This window comes from Vanacampus margaritifer, chromosome 9 (genome assembly GCF_051991255.1).
Source record: "Vanacampus margaritifer isolate UIUO_Vmar chromosome 9, RoL_Vmar_1.0, whole genome shotgun sequence".
Classification (NCBI taxonomy): Eukaryota; Metazoa; Chordata; class Actinopteri; order Syngnathiformes; family Syngnathidae; genus Vanacampus; species Vanacampus margaritifer.
The window spans coordinates 24750514-24772908 of record NC_135440.1 but is presented as its reverse complement, the minus strand read 5'-3'; the positions used below and the strand labels follow the sequence as shown (position 1 = coordinate 24772908).

General features: G+C 39.5%; 1 protein-coding gene across 3 annotated transcripts; it reads right to left on the bottom strand.

Moving 5' to 3' along the window:
- Nucleotides 1–1852: 1852 nt before the first annotated feature.
- cacng7b (calcium channel, voltage-dependent, gamma subunit 7b) lies at nt 1853–19507 on the bottom strand. 3 transcript variants are annotated; one of them, XM_077575171.1, is made up of 6 exons: nt 19278–19507; nt 10557–10752; nt 9268–9354; nt 8345–8485; nt 7028–7173; nt 1853–5619 (listed from the first exon to the last, which is right to left on the bottom strand). In XM_077575171.1, the coding sequence occupies exons 2-6, from the start codon at nt 10750–10752 to the stop codon at nt 5167–5169; spliced, it is 1023 nt and encodes a 340-aa protein (XP_077431297.1). In that variant the 5' UTR covers nt 19278–19507; the 3' UTR covers nt 1853–5166. The 3 variants fall into 3 exon arrangements, with proteins under 3 accessions (XP_077431297.1, XP_077431299.1, XP_077431298.1); XM_077575173.1 differs by having other exon boundaries at nt 8345–8385; nt 9276–9354; XM_077575172.1 differs by lacking the exon at nt 19278–19507 and adding an exon at nt 18780–18897.
- Between the last annotated feature and the right edge of the window lie 2888 nt (nt 19508–22395).

The following is a 22395-nucleotide window of genomic DNA, read 5'->3' as shown; positions in this document are numbered from 1 at the left end:
GTGACGGCTCTTTCATGCAGTAATGGCGATGGTGAAAAGAGAGATCCACTCAACTCTACACTACACACAAGCATACAAAAAAGGAGACGGGTCACACAAACATACGCACACACAAACACTGAAATAAAGGTGCATTATGACGTAAAAAAAGAAGTAGTAACGTCACAATGATGTCGCCCATTTGTTTATTATTCACACAAAACGAGATAGCAATTTTTTAAACATTTTTCTCATCTGTTATCAGTTTGTGGGTTATTTGCAACAGTTTTTTATTATTTTTTTTAAAGCCATAAAAGGCTCACTGCTCCGGCACTAGAACAGTTAACTCACCTTTTTGGACGTGAATTAATCTATTATGTAATAAAAAAAAACAACATAGTTTACAATACTTTCGGAAGTACAGTGACTTTTTCCCTCCACATAAATTTGATATATTTTCCAATTAACTCATTCACTGCCATTGACGGCTATAGACGTCAAAAATTCATTTTAACTATTTTTATTAGTTTAACATTTTTTTTTCCATTTTTGTTAAGAGTATGAAAACCTAGATTTTTTTTTGCACATTTAGAACAGATATAAAATTTGTGATTAATCATCAGTTAACTAGTGAAGTCATGCAATTAATTACGTTTAAAAATTGTAATCGCCCGACGGCCCCTAATTTTTTCTTTTTTTTCTTTAAAAAAAAACATAAAAAATTAAAAAGATTATTTATTTATTTTTAAAGAAAAGGTCCAAAACTAATAAAAATTTTGACGTCTTTAGCTGTCAATGGCAGTGAATGAGTTAAATTGCGTAAATGCTGAGCATTTTCTCCAGGATATGCGACAAAGATCTTTCAAAATGCTGATGTAGCAAACTTGAGTGGGCCACAAGTCCAGCTTTCTTTCGACTGCCGGTTACACATGCCGACACACGTGCCGGCAAAAGAAGGCACGCAGACGACAAACTGATCAATTTTGGCCCCAGGCTACGTTGTCTCGTCATGGCTGGAGTGCAAAATGCGACATGGCAGCGAGTGTTATCACAGCCGGGATTATTTCCATAATGTTAGAAATGATAAAAAGTCTACACACCCTTGTCCAGATGTCGTCATGCTTTTGTGACATAAAAAATATGACCAAGACCTTTCCACTAATAATGCGATTTTTTTTTTCCATCTTTATGAGATTAAAATGTGTTTGCATAAGTGTGCACACCCTGTTAGAATTAACTAATCACATTCAAACGCATGTTAAATGAGTCGGCCCACACCCACCACCATGTAAAGTGCATCTGATATACCCTAAATCAATTTGAGATGTTCTAGTAGGCTTTTCCTGACATTGTTGTGTTAACGGTGCATAATTGCATATTACCTTGGGTGCCGTTTTCAGCAGAAGAAAAAACATCAAAGCATGAGGAATTATGAACTGTTTGAAATAGCAGCTTGTGTTAAACCTTAAACCTTCAGGCTTAGGCAAGAAAACAAATGTCTGGGAAAGCCTACTAGAACATCAGAATTGTATTAGTTAATTAATGATCTTAATTAGTAAATTTTATTTATTATTTTTAATTTATTATTATAGGACATCAGAAATGTATTTAGGGTAAATCAGAGGCACTTTGAATGGTCGCAGGTTTGACATGAGCTTGAATCTGATTGGTTCATTCTGACCACAGCCGCATCTCAATTATAACAGGGTGTGTACACTTTTACTTTCCCATCTTGAAAGGATTACATCTCTTTTTCAGTTGAGTTGTTCCGTTTTTAGACCACATTTTCTTGGCTTCAATTTTGGTGTATCCCCAAAAACACTTTTTATATCCACTGTATCGATTTCAGCCGTATATTAAAGAGAAGAAGGCGGCACAAAGATTGAAGATTTATTGATGTTTAGCTGCAGAAGGTGTCACCACTCACCTTTTCAGTCATGTAACATCGGCATAGTACCGCATCACTTAGGCCATAAAAGCATTTTTTTTTTTTTATGTCAAGAAGACAATGCATAAGCAAGCACAGCTACAGAATTTTACAGAATGTTGTCTGCGGGAAAGGAAAGTGGGGCGGAAAAAGGGTTTGAAGAGGCACTGAATGGTTATCAAATGTTTTGAGATGTTCCAAACGAAAATGGATTTGTACAGGAGGGAAGATGTCAGATCAAATCCGCATGCAAAATGATGATGGTGGACTTTGAAGCGGTAACAGATCAGAGCAGAACGTTGTCTAGTGAAGCCCAAATGGCTCCTAACTTGTGTACCTGCATGCATGAAAAGATCCGGAATGCTCTGAGATGAAGGTTTCGATGATGATGATGATGATGATGATGATGACATCTCTGTGACGTCTTTCGTTTTTTGTTCACATCCTCTGCTGTGTCCTTCAATCACATCACAGTGATAATGACATAAATCTTATATGTCGTCAAGATTTGTAGACAAACAGTAACACACATTTTTGCACAAATAATTTGGATGTTTGAAGGTAATCCTAAACTATTTTCATAATAGCAACACTATTTATTTATTAACTCATTCACTGCCATTGACGGCTATGGACGTCAAAAATTCATTTCAACTATTTCTAGTTTAACATTTTTCCCCCACTTTTGTTAACAAAAGTATGAAAACCTAGAATTTTTTTTTTGTATTAGAACAGATATAAAATTTGTGATTAATTGTGAGTTAACTAATGAGGCGATTAATTACGTTTAAAAATTGTAATTGCCCGACCCCCCTAATTTTTAATAAGTTTTTCAACAAAAAAATAAATGATTGAAAAAAAAAAAAATGTGTTTTTTTTTTATTTTAGGAAAAGATTATTAAAAATTAGGGGCATCAGGGGCAAATTTGATCGAAATTAATCGCATGACTTCACTAGTTAAATTTTAAATCTGTTCTAAATGTACAAAAACATCTAAGTTTTCATACAAATGGAAACAAAAACAAAAACGTTAACAAAAATGGAAAAAAAATGTTAAACTAATGAAAGTGAAAATGAATTGTTGACGTCTTTAGCTGTCAATGGCAGTGAATGAGTTTTAAAGTCCACGTAGAGTGAAAATAAATGTCTTGTGAATTTGATCAAATCGAATCAACTATGTGTTTGCTAACGTGCTGAAACCACTCCCCCACTCAACAGTCAACTGTCAATCAAATACCACTCGTACATCCTGGAAAAATGGATGCTACTTTGACTAGCATCTTGCTTATGCTACATTTCTGAGACATGAAAAAAGCTCCTCTTTGCTCTTCCACCTTTCTCAAGTGGGACATACACGCAATCATGGCCAACAACGAGGCACTCTAAAGCAACCATCGGAAGGATTTTTGGGGTGTATAGGCATAGCTAGCTAATGTTCGATTTGTGCTGGAAAACTGCTGATGCATTTTGATGGAGGGATGATTCATGGCAAAAAAAAAAACTGAAACGTGAAAATAAGTTTAACACGACTTTTCCACAAGTGAGTGCTACTATAATATATTCAAAACAAATCTCTAAAATCACTTTACAGGGTTATTAAAAAAAAAAATCCATGAAAAATATCTTACTAACAAGAGTACTGTTGAGTTTGCAGTGTAAATGTCAAAAAGCTGTCAGAATTTAAATAAGGATAACCATTAGTTGTCACTTCCACATTAAATAACGGCTTCCAGTTAGGATTGGAACGGCACTGATTTTTTTTGTGTGTGTGTGTTTATCAAAAACAAGTTGTGCATAATATCATAATCAGTTTTTCTTCTTTTTTCCCCGTTTTTTTTTTCTCTTTGTACAAAACTTGGCGAGCTTCCCTTCAAAAAAGGTGTTTGTTCATTTCGCTACATGCTTCATGAGTAAGATCGTTAAATAAGCGCGTCTACCCTGTGCTTCCATTTGTGCAGATGACAGTCAGTGATGCTACCTTTTCTTCTCTCACCGCGATGTATTGCAGTAAGATGGAGTCAAACAAACAATATAAAGGAATTGGTGGAAAATTGAATTTGTTTTACTTTGGTTGAAAAAAATAGTGAAATTATAATGTAGTGCAGGCAGAACAACCTAAATTTGAACGTAGTCAAATCAGTAAGCTACAAGAGTGCAGTTACGGAAACGGGGAATTGCCAATGTGAAGTGGCTAATATGTTTACTTGCAAATCTTTAATCAAATTGGCAGTTCCCCGCTTCTGTAAGTAGTAAAAAAAAAAAAAAATCACAAAAAACTGCATTCATTCTTATGGTGCCCTAGTGGCAGTATGTGTAGTTGCATAAGCAAAAAAAAAAAAAAGTGCTACATGAAATGTTTTATGTTATATATATCATAAACCGAGGACAACCCACATGATATAAATAACACCACCGACTTGCTTTGAAAATTTCATGGAGTTTCTTGTTGACTCCAAATCCAATTTGACTAAATCTGCTGGCATGATCCAATCATGATTTCTGAAGTAAATTGTTGCAAATTGTAATGCTCTTGAAATAGGTCTTTAAAGAATATCTGCAATATCTGATTGAGTGTCGAGAAAGGAAGAAGGAGGCCCCCAAAGCGAGTCCAGGGGCAGTGCACCATTTTGCCAGTAGAGGGCGTAAACCTTCATTATTTTGATTTTGTAACCTTTTACAGCATTGAGAGAATATTGATGATGTCATCACCAGCCTATTGCATAAGGCAAAATCATCAGTCCTCCTCCCAAAATCCCATTATTATCTATACTACACAAATTCCAGTGTGCAACTTGTATATATGTACAATAACGTCAACAAATATACAAAACATAAAGTTGATGATATTTCGGACGGTAATCCACTTGCATTTCCTTTCAAAACGGTGACAACATTCACGTATAATGTTTACCAGCTACTGCACTGTCGACTAACTCAAAATAATCCTACACGCCGCTACGGAAGTCCGACTGATAAAGTAGGAAATTTTCCAGTATATTAAATCACATTCCAATTTTGTAGAAAGGTCCACACGTCGTCCACAAACCGCTACATATAAAATTGTATGCGTCCTCAGTCATGTGATCACTTTCAGGAAATACTTTCCACCACTAATAACATGCTCAACTTTGCCCTTTTTGTGATAATTTGGACGCTTTCTGCAAAACTTCACTCATCTTGTTCTTAAATCCTTACGTGATCTGTAAGGCTGGACATTTGCCCTCCAAACGTAAATGACCAAAAGGAGTCAACGCCTTTTCCTAACAGGGGGAGGCGCTCATGTGCATGTGCGTGTGGTAGTGAGGGGGTAGCACGGGCGGAGGTGGCACGGCCATGGACAGGGCCTGGCCTTGGGGGTGCGGGGAGTGCGACCTGGGCAGGCTGTGAGTGGGGTACCCGGCAGAGGGCGGGGCTTTGGGGTAGCCCCCCCCAGAAGAGGAGCCGGACAGCGGGTTGCCCTGGCCCCCTTTGTGGGCGCCGCTTTTGGGCGGGGGAGGCGGCGGCTGGTTGAGCTGGATGGAGATGTCGCTGGAGGCCTCCGATGTGCTGCGCCCTCGCTTGGGCGGGGGCCATGACGAGTCCGGGTGGAGGAACTGACCGCTGTAGTCGCTGCTGTCGGACAGGCGGGGGCGGTAGAGCGCCGGGTGGGGGCGGTACATCTCCTCTTCTGCGTAGCGTTTCATGAACAGGTAGACGGACAGCACGCCTGCGCCCTAAGCAACCAAGAATAAAGGTCAAAGGTCACACACAGGCATTAGTGGGCCAATAAGTCATCTATCTATCTAACAAAGGTCATAGGTCACACACACAGGCATTAGTGGATGGATCTATCTATCTATCCCTCCACCATTTATCCAGCTAGCTAGCTAGCTAGCGACCTTGCTCGCTATCTATAGCTAGCTATATAGCTATCCTAGCTAGCTAGCTTTCTATCAAGAACTATACTGAAATGTAATGTTTCTTATTTATGATTGTCATTAATTAGTAGCGGTAGTAGAGGTAGCAGTAATAGTAGAAGTAGAAATAGTAACAGTAGAAGCAATATGAGTGTAAGAAGTAGTAGTACTAGTGGTAGAAGTAATATCAGAAGTAGTTGTGGGGTGTGCTAAACTGTAGTTAGTTAGCCATGAGCCTCCTGGTTTGAAATGTTAATGTTATTTGATTTTGTGGGGTGGGGGGGGGGGGGGGGGGACAAATGTGGCCCCCAAACAATATAAATTAGTAATTATTTCATTTATTCTGACACTTTGATTCTCCCCCAGGCTTTGGGAATCCCTGAATTAAAGTGTTGCTGCTCTTCCTAGTGGGCAAATAAGCACATTACAGCTTAACCATTAAACCCTTTGGTAGCTTGACAAAAATGGATTTATATTCATTAGTATTTTTGATACAGCCCCAGTATTGATTCTCATGGGTTGTGCTGGTGTACCTAATGTTGTGGTTTGTACTTCCGAACTATCACAAAAACAAAACATCTCTACAAATGAGATTGCCTAAAAGCATTCAACTGCTTTGTGCATGTTTTATGACTTTATGACAGAGGAGTACAGAAAATGCAGTCAATGTGATTGCAAAAGGGGCGAAATTGGGAAAGGGGAGACGAGGAGGAGGAGGAAGACGCTGAACTGTACACTGCACCAAAACAGTATGCGGATAAAGGAGGAGTGGAGGGAGGGAAGTCGCAGGACGGAAGAGCAAAGAATGCACATGAAATTACAGCAAGCCTCCACACACACACATGAATGGACTGTGTATGTTTTGTTTTTTTAAAATATTAGTTAACTATTTCCTGGTTATAGCATTAGCCGGCAGGTGTGCTAAGATTGCTTTTGATTATTTTATTTGATTAGTGTTTGATTAATAAACTTTTGTTCTGTCTCCCTTTGTTGATCATTGTTTGTCTGTTTCTTGGACGCGTTTTGCCTGTTAAATTAATCTTGTTGCGCTGTACTTTCACTCTGTGCATGTGCAATGTCAATAAAAGATTTTTTTTTTTTATTAAAAAATTAATATTTTGGTATTTTGTGGACAATGTATATTGAATGCTTATCTGTGTTTTTTGAAGAATTTGGGGGGGGTTTGTAAATGAAACAAATATATTTCCTACGTTCCCAGACCGACCTCTTTGAGCAGGAAAGAGGAGGCGGCGAAGGCGAAGGACCACCCGTAGTGGTAGTTGAAGAATTGCTCAGGCTCTCGGGGCCGGTTCATCACCTCGTCATTGATGCTGGAGATGTACAGCACCAGGCCCACCACCAGGCTCAGGCCTGCAACAACCACATGGTGTAAGACACAGGGACGCCAAGAAAGAGCATAGAAATCATCATGGAGCATTTGAAACAGGAAATGGAAATATTCTGGAAGTGTATTCATGTTGCGCCTCGATTACAGGAAAAAAAGCTGAGGACTTGAAAGCTAGTTTTCAACATTCAAAGTCTCCTTCCAGGAACATTTCCACGCATGAGAGGCAACATAAGGCCAATGTCGACTATTCAATATTCAAAGAAAGACATACTTTTAGCATGAATAATTTCAGGCCGCATTGCAATATTTACAAGCATTGCCAACATAGCTTTTACATGTATGTTTACTTGAAAATATTTTTTTTATTTTTGCTATAAAATGAGGAACTCATGCTGCTGTCAACTGTTGACACGTTGATCTGACCCTAAAGCACACACACATACTATTGCAGCCATTTTCATATGTCATATGTCAAAATATGAAAATGAACAGTTAATACATTTGTTAAAGTAGCATGCCTACAAGATAAGCATTATTAGCTTATTACATATTTAGACAGACAAAAAAAACTTCCAGTGATTGCAGTGACCCGTTACATAACTGCTATGACATCACAACTATTATTAAAAAATATATTGTTATTATTATTATTTAATCAGCGACGCCTGAGATGCTGTTTGATGTTGCTCCGAGCACTGCAGTGCTGCAACACGTCAAACGGAGCACAAGAGCTGCAATCTGCCACCATTCAGTGCACAGACAACAGGAAGCAATTGGGGCTGTGATCGCCACCTGCCGTTCAAACGGGTGAACTACAATAATGCAGAAAAATCACATGACTCGACTGGATTACTGGCAAGGAGGTGAAGTAACGTCATCATTGTTTGTGTGCAACAGCAATAATCTTCATGTATGTAATGTATTTCATTTCCTCTTTACAACTTGGATTTTTATTTTATTATTGGCCATAATGATGACGTGTGATTTTTAGCAATAACATTTAATCATTACTGTGGAGTGTTATTGATTTGAACACATTTTCCTATTGCATTGCGCTTAATGTTAAACCACGTTACATTGTTGACTATTGAAGTTAATCCTTGAGACCAACCGAGCAGTCGAGACCCTGTAATGCTTTGCTAAACAAATCTATTGATTTGACCGTGTAGGGGAAAGGATGTGAACGAGTGGCACCTGAGAGGATGAAGAAAATCCCCGACACAAAGGCGAGGATGGTGCGCTGGGGCTGGATGTGTCCGATGTTGCTGATGACGAAGGCGGTGAAGACGAAGAGCAGCGACACCATCGGGAACGGCGTCGCTGTGCGCACCATCTCTGTGGAGGATACTTGTTATTATTAAAGTAGAAGTCGTAGTGGCATGCGACGCTTTTATACATCTCTGTCAATGTTCACATTTTCCTAGGGAATCACAATGTCACATGATTGCTTCATGGGTGTGAATGGAGTAGTAGTATAACCTGTCCATTTTTTTTTCTTACACAAGAGGGTCACTTGAGCATTCACTTGATACCCTTACCCTGCTTATTGTAGTCCAAAAGTGGCACTATTAGTTAGGGGGGATTTAACTAGTAAGACAAAATTGTTCTAGCTGAATTGAATTAATGGTGAGGACAAAATGTAGTACCGCTGAAATTACATTCTAGTATACAGGTGTCAAACTCTGATCCTCGAGGGCCATAGTACTGGAAAAAAAAAATGGGGAGTGATATTTAATTAAAAATACCTAGTAAAGTTTTATTTCACCCAGAAATTCGAATTAAAATCTACTTGTAAATTGTACTTAAAAAATTCTGAGTGAATAAAACGTTTTTTTTCTCAAGTAAATATCACTCATTTTTCCAGTGAGTCTCTGCATGCTTGAGAGGTTTCCCTCCTCAAACACAGCTGAATCAAATAATCAGGATCGTTAGCAGGTTCCCGCAGAGCTTGCTGATGAATCAGGTGTGTTTGAGGAGGGAATCTTCTAAAACATGCAGGATTGCAGCCCTCGAGGACGGGAATTTGATACCTTACCGTTTGTTCTAGCAGCAGTACCTGCAATCCGCCAGCAGGGGTCCTTACAACTTAAAATGTACAGTTCGAGGCTTGCACTCACTGAGGATGTTTGCGGTGTTTTCGGTGGTGATCTCGATGTCAGGCTCTGTGAAGTACTCGGATGCAACACATCTCCCGTTTTCAGACCCTGAAAGGAGACACCAATAATAATCACAAGATGTAATGCAACAAGTCAGAAAACAGAAAATATACAGAGTGATTTTTTTTTTTTTTAGAGGCATCATCAACTAAGCAGAGGAGCTTATTAACACAAACTTGATTTCAAATAAATAAATAAATATTTAGGGTAATAATCACACTTTGAATAGAGTTTTACCATAATATACGCTATGTAACGTGAGGGTTCGTCGGTGGTTGATGGAACACTCTTTATAAGATGAGAAAGCAAGATGGAGACGGATTTCTTCTGGAACAACACTTCCTGACAAATTATCAGCTGACCAACACTAACCAATCAGGAGCTGGCAAACATTAGGTAAATGCATGGGAAGAAGAACAGCAGATTCAACACGTCAATTTAGCTACTTACATAAATAAAATAAAAAAAAGTATAAATGTGTAAATAATAATGCTGGAAACATACATGTATAAGTAAATATATGTTTGAACAAATTAATTTAAATATTACTAATTTCTGAACCTTACAGTTACATTTAAGTACCGGTATATTATGTATACAATTTGTCTTCAAACTATATGACCATAAGAGTATTTTGTTTGTGCCAATTGTTTTCTTTTTCTTTTGTTGTTATTTTTATATTGTATATTTGATGCCTGTTTTCCTGTGCTACTTGCAAAAAGGTAAATTTTTAATTTTGTACAATTATTACGTAAATTGTGATTGGTTTTCTGTAACTCGCCATAGAGCAGAGGTGGGCATCGACGGCTGGAGTCCTGCGGAGTCTTTTCTTTTTTTAAACATAAATATATATTTTTTAAAATTTTTAATAATCTTTTTTTTTTTTTTTTTAAGGAAAGATTATTATAAATTAGGGGCGTCAGGCGATTACAATTTTTAATAGTAATTAATCGCATGACTTCACTAGTTAACTCATGATTAATCACAAATTTTCTATCTGTTCTACTACAATAAAAAAAAATCTAGGTTTTCATACTCTTGTTAACAAAAGTGGGGAAAAAAATTAACTAATAGAAATAGTTCAAATGAATTTTTGACGTCTATAGCCGTCAATGGCAGTGAATGAGTTAAAAAGGGGTGTGCACACTTTTGATATCCACCGTATATTACTGTTACAGTGCCGCATGTGACTTTTTTTTGTTGGCCTGGCATGCAGCAAGCGTGCGTGCCGGTGCCGGTGCCGTGCCTACCGGCCACGAAGCAGACCCTCCAGAGGCCCGAATGCAGAGCCATCTTGACCTCCATGCTCTGGTTGTGCTGCAGGATGACGCCCTCCACCATGATGAGCCAGTAGTCGGTGGACACGGCCACCCCCACCAGCAGCAGCCCGCAGGCCCCGAACACTGTGGACAGGATGGTCAACGCGCGGCTGCTGCACGAACTCATCTGGAGGGCACAGAGAGGAGACTCGTGGATGCGTGCACGCGCGCGTGTGGAGCACATTTATTTGGAGTGGGTCACGTAAGGGAAGTTGTTAGGATTGTAGGGGGCGGGGGTAAAAAAAAAAAAAAAAAGCAGGCACACTTGGATGCACACGGCCGCTGGCCATCCTCCTGTCTCGCCTTGTTACCGCTAAAGATGAACTCATCACACATCCTCCTCAACCAATCCTGTTAAAGGTTAGCGTCAAGCCAACACATGAGCGCTTCATGCTAAAGCACTTCAAAAAGAAAACACACACGCGCGCGCGCGCAAAATGTTGAGAGGATGCTGTCTGTTTACATTTGCGAGTGGCTGGATGTGCAATCGGGCAACATCTGCTTCATGTCAGCTTTACTCCTTTGCTTTGATTGAGTTGATTACATCATCGGGCGAGCAAGCAAATGCTCAAGATGTCTCAACAAAAGGCTGTTTTACACATTTTCATGCTCATTTTCAAACTTTTTCACACAAACCAGCGGTTCTCAACCGTGGTCCTCGAGTACCCCTATCCGGCCTGTTTTTTTTTTTGTCTCCCTCAGCCAACATGGGTGTTTCAAACAATCAGCACGCTTTGCATGAAGCCTTGAACACGGCCTCAGCTGTGTTGGCTGAGGGAGACATGGAAAACTGGCTGGATAGGGGTACTCGAGGACCGAGGTTGAGAACCACTGTTGTATACAGTATTTCTTTTTTTGTCTTGACTAGCGATTTAATTTCACTTAATTGGTCCAAAAATAATAATAACAAAAAAATATCTATACATTATCTATGCCAGTAACATTTAACGGCAAGCAGAACAATTACATGCACTTCCTTTGCATGACAGAAGGTCACAAGGTCAACCTGTGTAAGCACATGTTGCCATTCATAACAATAGAATCATTGCTTTGCTAGATTTCACCAAGAGCACGTGCTTCAACTCATTCGCTCCCGGCCATTTTAGCTGAAGCAACCCCCTTCGCTCCCGGCTGTTTTACTGGATCTTGACTGATTTTGCAAGGCCCACAGAATATTTTGTTCTATTGCTATAAAAAACATGGAACCTACCAAAACAAAGATTAAGAAAAATGTATTTGTATTTGTATCTGTTTCCGTTTCGCAGCAATTAGCATTAGAATAAAGCTAAGTTTCATCATTTTTCACAAAAAATGTTGAAAACACTGGCGAAAAGAGGTTTTTGCAACATGGCCCTAATCGATCTGTTATACTCTGCTGCCACCTACTGGCCGTTTTTTGTAAGAACTACCATTGCTTTAAGTGACCACTTCAGGTCAGATGTTGCATCAAAGCCTTTTGGATGCTCTATAAATACGTTTTTGGGACCATGGCAATATTTAAAATAGAGCTTTTTTTTTTCCTTTTTGAGACCAAATGATTTCATTATTCAATAATATATATATATATATATATATATATATATATATATATATTATATATTTTTTCCAATTGAGATAAGATCATTATTACTTCAAAAGATATGAATTTGATGTGGTGGCATGCCGTGACATTTTTTAAAATATCATCGTTACTAGGTGAAAAACACTTATGTCCATTTTTGTATTTTTTTCCATTTTTATGTTTTGGGGATGAAACGGAATGCAGACATCACAAAAACGTAAAAATTGGAAGAAAAAAAGTGTTTTTCACATAGCAGCGACAATATGTTCCTTTACTTAAATAAAGGTTGACTTAGAGGACAAGGTGAAAGGTCACCTTTAATAATTCAACATCTTAATCAAAATGTGAAAAAAGCATTTCAATTAAAAACTGTATTTTTAAAATCGTAATTTTCTCGTCAGATGTCTAATCTGAAAACATGAACGTGTGTGTTCTGGTGCGAATTTAATAGCTGATTTTACAGCAAGATGAGCCTGCGTGAGGTCCATGTGCATGCACATAACCTGCAGCGACACACTGCAAAAATAGCAGCAACACACTCCACAATCGTGTGGGGGATGGAAGATTTAACATTTAAAAAAATATATATATATAAATATATATATATATATAATTACGGATGCTGTAATGAAATGTCAATGCCGAGAACTACAAATTGCGAATTCCATTTTGCATGCAATCCAACTAAATTGTCGTGTCCAACAAAGAATATTTATTCTGGGCTGTCTGCAGTTTGCCGTTGTTGTGATGGCCACGCCGGCTTGTGAACGGAATAGTTGTGTTGTTCTTACACAAGTCGACAAGCAATAAATCTGCTGCTGATGTTGCAGAGCTGCACAAACATTCAAACACAAGACGCCTTTAATCTTCCCCGTCTGTACATTCGTGCTGTGCTGTTGTTTGCCGGCCGTCTGTCGCTTTCTCACATCCACTAACTCCGCGCTATTAAATACCAAACAACACTTCTTGATCCGCAGTGTAAAATCGAATTCGTTTCTATGAATCGCCATAAAGGTAAAAAAAAAAAAAGGAAAGAAATTTACTTCTCACAAACTCTAATGCATACTTTTTGGCTATGAATAAGAGATTATTATTTTTTGCACGAATAACAGTTTTTAAGTGTGTGCGAGTTTTGTTGTTGCGTACGAGCGAGTTTTTTTTTGTGTGTGAGTGAGAGTGTTTTTGGGGTGAATTTGAGAGTCTTTTTGGGTGTGTAAGAGTATTTTGAGTGTTTTGGCGCATGAGAGTTTTTGGGTGTGTAAGAGATGTTGTTTGGTGTATTTGGGTTGAGTTTTTTTGTGTGAGTGTGAGATTTTTCATGACCATTTTTGGTCGTTGGTGAGTTTAAGAGAGGTCTTTTGTTGAATGTAAGAGCTTTTGTGTGAGATATTTTTGTTGTGATGAGGTGAGAGTTTAGAGTGAGAGCTTTTCGTGAAGGTTTTTTCTCCATGTGAGTGAGGTTTTGCGTGCAAAGTTTTTTCATTATTTTATTTTTGGTAGTGTGAGAGAGGTCTTTAGGGGAGTGTGAAAGTTTTTTTGTGTGCGAGTTGTTTGTTAGAGTTCAATTGAAATGTGAGAGTTTCTTGTGTGCGTGTGAAAAGTCTTTTGGCGTTCTTTTGACATGCATTAAAGTTGTATTATTTTGTGTGAGAGATTTTTTGATGTGTGAGATTTTTTGTTTCATCTGTGTCTTTTTTTGTTGTGTATCAGATATTATGGTGTGTGTGTGTGAGAATGTTCTGATGTATGTGTGAGAGGTCTTGTGAGTGTGAAAGAGCTTTTGGTGAGTGTGAGAGATTTTTGTTGTCCATCAAAGTTTATGTTTATTCAGAGTGCATATTTTAGGTTTGTGTGAGAGGTTTCTAGTGCGTGTGACTTTTCTTTTTTTTTTATGTATAAGGTTTTTCGTCTGTTTGTGTAAAAGGTGTTTAACGGGTGAGAGTTTTTTTGTGGCCTGCGATTACATAAAGTCACATTGCTTATCAAAAAATACTTCAATTAAGTGTGGAATTTGCAGTCGTATGAAGTGACACAAAGTGTATCATGATTCATGTGCAAATGCAAGCTCCACTTTGTGTGAGTTAGAACAAAGCAATGGCACTCTGCGAGTGAAGGCACCACATGAGAGAAGTTCTCAGAGAGACGGCAAGTGCGAAGCGGGCCAAGTACTCACAGAGTAACTAATACCAATGTCAAGGGTAGAGAGAAAACCTCCTTTGTGGCACAAAGGAGGAGCCAATGAAAGGGCTCCAAATCAAATCGATCAAACGTCTAAAGTTCTAATTTGCACAAATGGCGCCCTTCGCATGAGCTCGTGTCTCTCGCGGTGAGGAGAGAGATGGAGCCGCGTGACGGAGAACCGAGGAAATGGCGGGATGGCGACAGGAAGGCCGCGGTGGGAAGTACACAAACCGTAACAAACACACCTCAGAATGAAGGTGGCACAAATGAGTATGAATCAATTAGTGCCATCACTGGCACAAGCGGGACCATTTTTCTTTTTAGCGCCAAAATCATTGACACACCATTATCTATCTATCTATCTATCTATCTATCTATCTATCTATCTATCTATCTATCGAGACAGACAGACAAACACAGAGACAGAAAGATAGACACACTCATATTGCTTCTATTGTTACTATTTCTACTTCTACTATTGCTGCTACTAATAATGACAATCATGAATAAGAAACATTACATTTCAGCATAGTTCTTGATAGAAAGCTAGCTATCTGGGACCTGATAGCTATATGGCTAGCTATAGATAGCGAGCAAGGTAGCTAGATAGCTAGCTAGCTAGTTATCTATCTGGATGGATGGATGGATAGATAGATAGATAGATAGATAGATAGATAGATAGATAGATAGATAGATAGATAGATAGATAGATAGATAGATAGATAGATAGATAGATAGATAGATAGATAGATAGATAGATAGATAGATAGATAGATAGATAGATAGATAGATAGATAGATAGCAGAACAAGAAGAAGACACTATACAACAACAACAGCAACTGAAGCAGCTATAAAAGACAAAAGCTATCTATCTAACTAGCTAGCAATCTAACTAGTTGAATAAAGAGTTAGCTAGACAGCTAGCTAATCAATCGATATAGAAAGATGACCTTATCTCGGATCATTTGCGCCAAAAAACATCAAAACATTATATTTGTATGTGCTCAAACCCCCTAAGCAATAGAGATATGAAGATAAACCTGAAATAGTCCAGATTGAGACTAAATTGAAACTAAGGCACTTCTTCTGTTGGGCGTGCGTTAGCGCTGCACTCTTAGGCCTTCTGAGACAAGAGCCCAGCTCTCCCTGGCCCAGAAAGAAACGAGCCGGTTGAATTGGATAGATTGGAGCCACATGAGGGGGGACGAAAGGGTTTCAATCTCTGTCGTGTGTCACAATCTCCAAGCTGACATCATCGTAGGCTCTCCGGGGAAGACAGAAAGAGGCCATGACGGATATAAAAAAAGAAAAAGAAAAGGGAGAGGCCAAGTGATAGCAGGAACAGAACTCACGACTACGAGTACAGGTTGTACACTATAGAGACGATAATCTACATGATACAGACCGGAGAAAAACTTATCGCTGTATAATTTCAATGCTTAAAATGCACTTAAACTTACTGAACCACACTTTTTAAACACACTGTAAACATAGTTCAACAACAACAGATTGGAGGAATACATTATTTAGAAAACGCCATATAGTAGTTTGTGTACATGCATGTGCCTTTAAGAGGCGGGGCCTGCTTGGGTTTCATGTGACATCCATTTGTGAGGGCATTACAGGAAGTTTACTGTAGTAACTTATAAAAGCTTATTGCTTAAAAAAACCATAATGTAAAAGTGGAACGCTGAACATCATACACTAAAATTAACCTTAATTAACAGCAACAAAATTTTTGTTGGATTCCAGTTCAATCAAATAAGAAAACATGTTCTTTGTCCAGTATGAGCAAAATAGAGAGAGAGATTTTTTGGGTACGTTTATAGCACTTACTAATCATACGATCTGAGCTCTTGCTATATTGCCGACTTTCCGACCGCTCGAGTGACTTTGATTCTTGCTAAGAAACAAATAAACGGAATCATTTTGACATTGTTTTGTGTATGGCGAGAATGGAGCCCCCGGAGTTTGCGCCGAGCGTCGTTTCCTCGACAAGTTGGAAATTTTAAACCCAAGCGTGTGCTTCCAAACAGCAAATATTCTGCCGATACATCACAATCACAATCAGAGCTTTTAATTGGCCCGAAGCGAAGGTAGGGAAGAGTAATTGCTTTAGTATGTTTGTTTTATAGGCGCGTCGGCCCCCTCGTTGCATTCGCCGCTTATTATGCTCCCGCTTGTTGCGGGCTCTCCCTTATTAATAGCAGCGTCGTTTGTTTTGGAGTAATGGGAGATCATCGCGCTCGGAAGCCATCATCGTTGCGTTCCTATTCCCTGCATACTGTGATGCACTAACTAGCATGAGATTCCGACTGTGTGGTCTTTGACTTTGCGTTGAGGGAATCACCTTTGCTCGTTGTGTCCATTCATTTTATTTATTTATTTACTTAACGCATTCACTGCCATTGACGGCTATAGACGTCAAAAATTCATTTGAACTATTTCTATTAGTTATTTTTTTTTCTATTTTGTAAACAAGAGTATGAAAACCTATATTTTTTTATTGTGCATTTAGAACAGATATGAAATTTGTGATTAATTGTGAGTTAACTAGTGAAGACATGCGATTAACTCTTTGACTGCCAGACGTTTTCAGAAAAGGGATGCCGTGGGTGCCAGCCGATTTAAGCATTTTTGACTGATCTTTCAAGGTCCACAGAAAAATATGTATTTGGACTATGGAAACGCACATATTACCAAATGAAAGATTGGACTCTCATCTTTCATCAGAAAAAAATTTCTACCTTATTCCGTTTTTCAGTAATCAACAATAGAAAATGGTTAGTTTCACCTCTGTTTAAAAAAAAAACGTCTTTTAACGTCTTTGGCACTCCATAGGATTTTACTAAACGTTATTTAACGTTTTTGGCAGTCAAAGAGTTAATTCCGATTAAAAAATGTAATCGCCTGACGCCCCGAATTTTTAGTAATCTTTAAGTCGCGTCAGGTGATTACAATTTTTAATTGTAATTAATCACATGACTTCAATAGTTAACTCACGATTAATCACACATTTTATATCTGTATTGCTAAAAAAAAAAAATTCTCAGTTTTCATACTCTTGTTAACAAAAGTGGGGAAAAAAATGTTAAACTAATAGAAATAGTTCCAATGAATTTTTTTACGTTTATAGCCGTCAATGGCAGTGAATGAGTTAAATACCACTTATCCTGTTCAGGGTTAAACGTGGAACGCTTGTCTGCCTCATATCCTTGATTCCCAGTTTAAGTTCCATGTAATAGTTTTGTCTCCATGAGTAAAACAATTCAGCTCACTACTAACATTTTTTCCCCCACTACACAACAACTACACTAGTGACATGACTAGGCCCATCAACTAGCCATTTGTCATGCACTAGTAGCTTTCTTATGAAGGATATGAGATCTTTTCTACATGTACTAGTACACTCTTTGTCCCTGTGACATCTGCGTGCTACTAGAGAGGTCAACTAGTAGAATTTTGAAACGTTTCTTGTTGTGATAGTAGCACACATTTTTGCCTCACTAGTAACATGTACGGTAGTTGTCCTATCAGTGGGCAGTGATGTCATACAGTTTGGCAAGTAAGTAAGTAAGTAAGTAAGTAAGCAAGTAAGGCAGAAATAAAAATAACACACAAAAAACAAACAAAACAAAAATCCTAGTATGACACGGTCGTTTTATTAGTGCGCCCAAGTCGTTCTACTAGTATGCTGAAGTGTTTTAGTAAATATGCTACTAGTATGGATATAAAGAATAATGAATAAAATGCTGACATGTCTTTCCGATATTGTCTTGTGTTATTGTCTTGATGTGTGGCTCCCATTTTGACTCAAATTGAAATGACCTAAAGTGACCTTTCTGGTCATGTCGCTGATAAAGCCCAATTTTGCTCAGTTGCAACCGATAACGAATAAGAGCCGCTTTGATTAAATTTGTTTGTCATTTTGCAATTTAGATGAGTGCATTTAAAACAGACACGTGACATGACATTGCGTTTAAGTCTGCTAGCTTAATGCTAATGCATGCTGGAGAATGCTATAGAAGAGCCAGCAAATGGCATCTAAATGATGGGGGTATAACATTTTAGGTCATGGATATTTAATAATGATAAACATTTTCAGACAATATGACAATACTCCCAGGCATGCATTCTTTATCCTCTGCAAAGAGAAACACATATTACTGCAATTATAAGTCACTTACTCTTTACGTTATTACTTACTTACTCTTATTCATTTATGTAATGTGCATTATTATAGAGTAAAAAAATTGCTGCTGTTCTGAGGCTCGCTGGAGTGGAATACTGTAATGATTAGATTTTTTTTTTAAATAGGGAAAGACGCTTTGAGATACAAGTAGATGGACTTAAAAGCTGGTCATTAAGGATATGGAATAAAAGCTTTGGCATAGTTAGGTTCTATACTTACGTTGGGACCGCTAAACCGTGATGTCGTCCCTTCGTGTCATTTCGCAGCATTTTTTGTTTGTTTGTGGTAAATGTGGAAACAAAAGCCCAAATTGGCAGTCAAAAAAACATGTCCTGCAAAAGTGCATGCTTGCATATGCGCCACCAGCAGCACCGACGTGCGCATACACTGGAGGATGGCTCGGAGTCCGAATCCCCCCCCCCCCCCCACCTCAGCAAGTGTCCCCCACCCTCCTACTCTCAGGCGGAGTTTGGAGCTCCTCAACACGGCGCGCGTACACGTGAGCGAGTCGACACACACATGCACACGCTCATTTATGGTGCGCATGTTAACACAACATGGGCGCCACGCTGCATCGCGCGCACACGCACATTTGATAAGTCGGGATGGCAATGGCGTCATCGTGGGTCATTACTGCCAAAACACAAAACACACACGTACACAATATGGTTATTTAAAAAAAAAAAAAAAGAAAAAGAAAAAAGGAGAATTACTCACCCTGCCACCAGAGTCGTGCGCACACGTCAGCAGCCAAGAGAGCACACACAGAAGCGCGAACACACGCCAGGGAGATTTGGTGGGAATTCGGTGCTCTTCCTCTTCTTCTTCTTCTTTACTCTGTCCGCGCGTTCACCTCCAGCCCAGCCTTATATCCATCAGCCCTGCTTGGATCCATCCGGAGCGGGCACTGCGGTGTGGATGTGCTTCTGCCCGCCACTTCGGCTTCAAAAGTGTGTGCGTCTACGCATGTGTGTGTGTGTGTGTGTGAGAGAGAGAGAGAGAGAGAGAGAGAGAGAGAGAGAGAGAGAGAGAGAGAGAGCGAGAGTGAGAGAGGGAGGGAGAGCAAGAATGAGAGAGGGAAAGAGGGAGGACGTGTGTCCTATCAATGTGTGTAGTAGTGCAAAGCTTTTTAACTATATGTGTAGCCTATATGATAAATAAAGAGTGTGTTGTGTGTGTGTGAAAATGCGAGCTGGTGCCAAACTCCACGTGACCCAAAGACAAAGTGAACTAAGTGCCCGCATGAGCTCATCTGCTTGTGACTCATTCAAACAACGTCAACGGGATGGGGATTGTCTATCACCGGTTTACGTTCTTGTGATAATTCGAACATATTTTTAAAAATGTGAAAATGTAAGAGTCCCCCCACACACGACGAGGGGGAAAAAAAAATATGTGTGTGGTTTAGTCGACATGGCCAAAACGACACACCATTTAATAACAATGGCAGTTGTAGTACCAAGGCTGACCTGTGGGGGGCAGTATGGTAGCGCAGAGTGCAGGGCAAATATGAAGAAGAGTGTACAGTGTCCACATTTCTTTCTTTTTCTTGAAAAACTCACCTATGCACTGTTTTCGCGCTTTGTAAAAAAGCTGCAAGATGCCACAAGAGGGCGCCAAAGTCAGGTCTAATACAGTGGGAAAAGTGAGTGACGCAAAGAGAGGAAATCGCCCCTCTATGCCACAAGATGGCGCCAAAGCAATGTTTTCATATTAGATATGGCTAACGTAAAACCTTTCTTCGTTTCTCATCTTTTACATCACTCTTTTACATTCCTCACTTTCTCCTTCATTCTTTCGGTCTTTTTCTCACTTCTTTCCTTCTCTTCTGTCAGTCTGTCCTTCCTTTCTTCTGTCTTTACTCTTTCCCTGCTGGTGTCCTTATCTTCCATCTTTTCTGCCACCATTCGTCTTCTTCCTGCCTTTTCTCACTCTTCTTTCCACGTGCTTAATTCCTTTGTTTGGTCCTTTCTACCCACTCCTTTTTGTAATCCAAATTTTTTTCTTTCTTTGAATCTGCCCCACTTCCTGTCTTTCTTCCCTCCATCCTAGCTCCATCCCTACATGGCTTACTTTTTGTCATCCTTCCGTCTCCGCTCGCTTCTTGTCCTCCTTCCTTCCTGTTCGTCACCACCTTTCAGTCGTCCATGTGTCTTGCGGCTCTCGTGACCCAATCATCTTCTGTCCCTTCCTTCATCACCCCGTTTTCTTCTTTTCTGTCCATCTTCTCACCGCTCTTACGCGTCCTTCCTTTTCCACCTCTTCCATGTAATTCTCCCTCTCAGTCTCTCCTCCTTCGTTTCAGTCCTTCCTTCTCTTCCTTGCGTCCTCGGCCTGCCAGAGGTCCCCAGAGGTCGCGGTCTATATTTAGAGCGCACTTGAGAGAATCATCTCATTTTTAGCAACAATATCAAAAGTCCGTGGCGCCCTCCGACCTCGGGGCACGGATTGTCACAACGAAGGGGAGGAGGGGAGGGATGGAAATAGAAGAAGAGGGATGAAAGTGGCGTCACGGATGACAGTGAGCGATGAGCTGCATGGGGGGGGGGGGGGGGTGTCGGGGGGGGGTGGGCAGCGAGGCCTAGCTGCAGCTGCAGCGCATGTCAACGCCGCCGGGTTCAAGCCTCCAGTGTGTGTCATTCATTCTGGAGCATCATTCACTCGTTGGGAGGATGCGAAAGTATCATTCGCTGGCCATGATGGATGCTTTTGTTTTCTGTAGCACTTCACGGGTTCGAAAAATGATCGAATTGAGACTTTGTATGTTACTATTGCGATTTAAAATGCGATTGTGCAGTATATTAGTTGCCAAAGTCGGTTAGTTCCGGAATGTACAGTAGACTAAAGCAGGCTCACGTGCCTACATGGGCGGCCATGTTGGCAGGAGCAATGTCCCGTCAAAGGTAATGGACATTAGCTTAGCATTAGCGTAGGCATACGGCTCCAAAAGAGTGTGTTGTAGCTACCGATCTGCATTTATGGCTGTTCGTAACTTCAGCTTGAGTTCTTGCCATGTTTTTTTGTCAATCTATATGGAATAAACTTGGAGTGGGACTAGCTAGGCACAATTTTCTCTCCTACTTTAAAAATGAGCTTAACTCATTTGTTCCCAAAAACGTATAAAAACGTTCTATTTTAAACATTGCCATGGTCCCAAAAACTTATTTATACGTTTTATTTATTTTTATGCTAGAGCATACAGAAGACTTTGATGCAGCCTCTGACCTGATGAGGTCGCTCAAAGCAATGGTAGTTGTTACAAAAACAGCCAGAAGGTGGCAGCAGAGTATAAGAGATCAACTAGGGCCATGTTGCATCAAGCTCTTTTCCCCAGTGTTTTCAACAGGTTTGTGAATAATGATGCAACTTAGCTATATTCTAAGGCTCATTGCTGCAAAATGGAAACAGATGCAAATATACTTTTTTTTTTCTGATATAAAAAATACTCTAATCTTTCTTTTGGTAAGTTCCATGTTTTATATCAATAGAACACAATATTCTGCGGACCTTGCAAAATCAGTCAATATCCAGTAAAACAGCCGGGAGTGAAGGGGATTGCTTCAGTGAAAACGGCTGGGATTGAATGAGTTAATACTGTTATTAAGCTTTTGAATATTCATTTAGGCCGACTTTAATTGTGTACTGCATCGGGCATTTTTAAGCCACACACACACAAAAAAAGTACTCCAATCTAACAGAAAATCGTCTCAAGGTGATGGACACGAAACAGCTTTCGTCTTCGATAAGTCTAAGATGCATGTTTTTAGAATACAAACTCCACACAGGGGCGCCAAGCCAGAAATCAAACCTAGGACCTCTCGACTGTGAGTCAAAC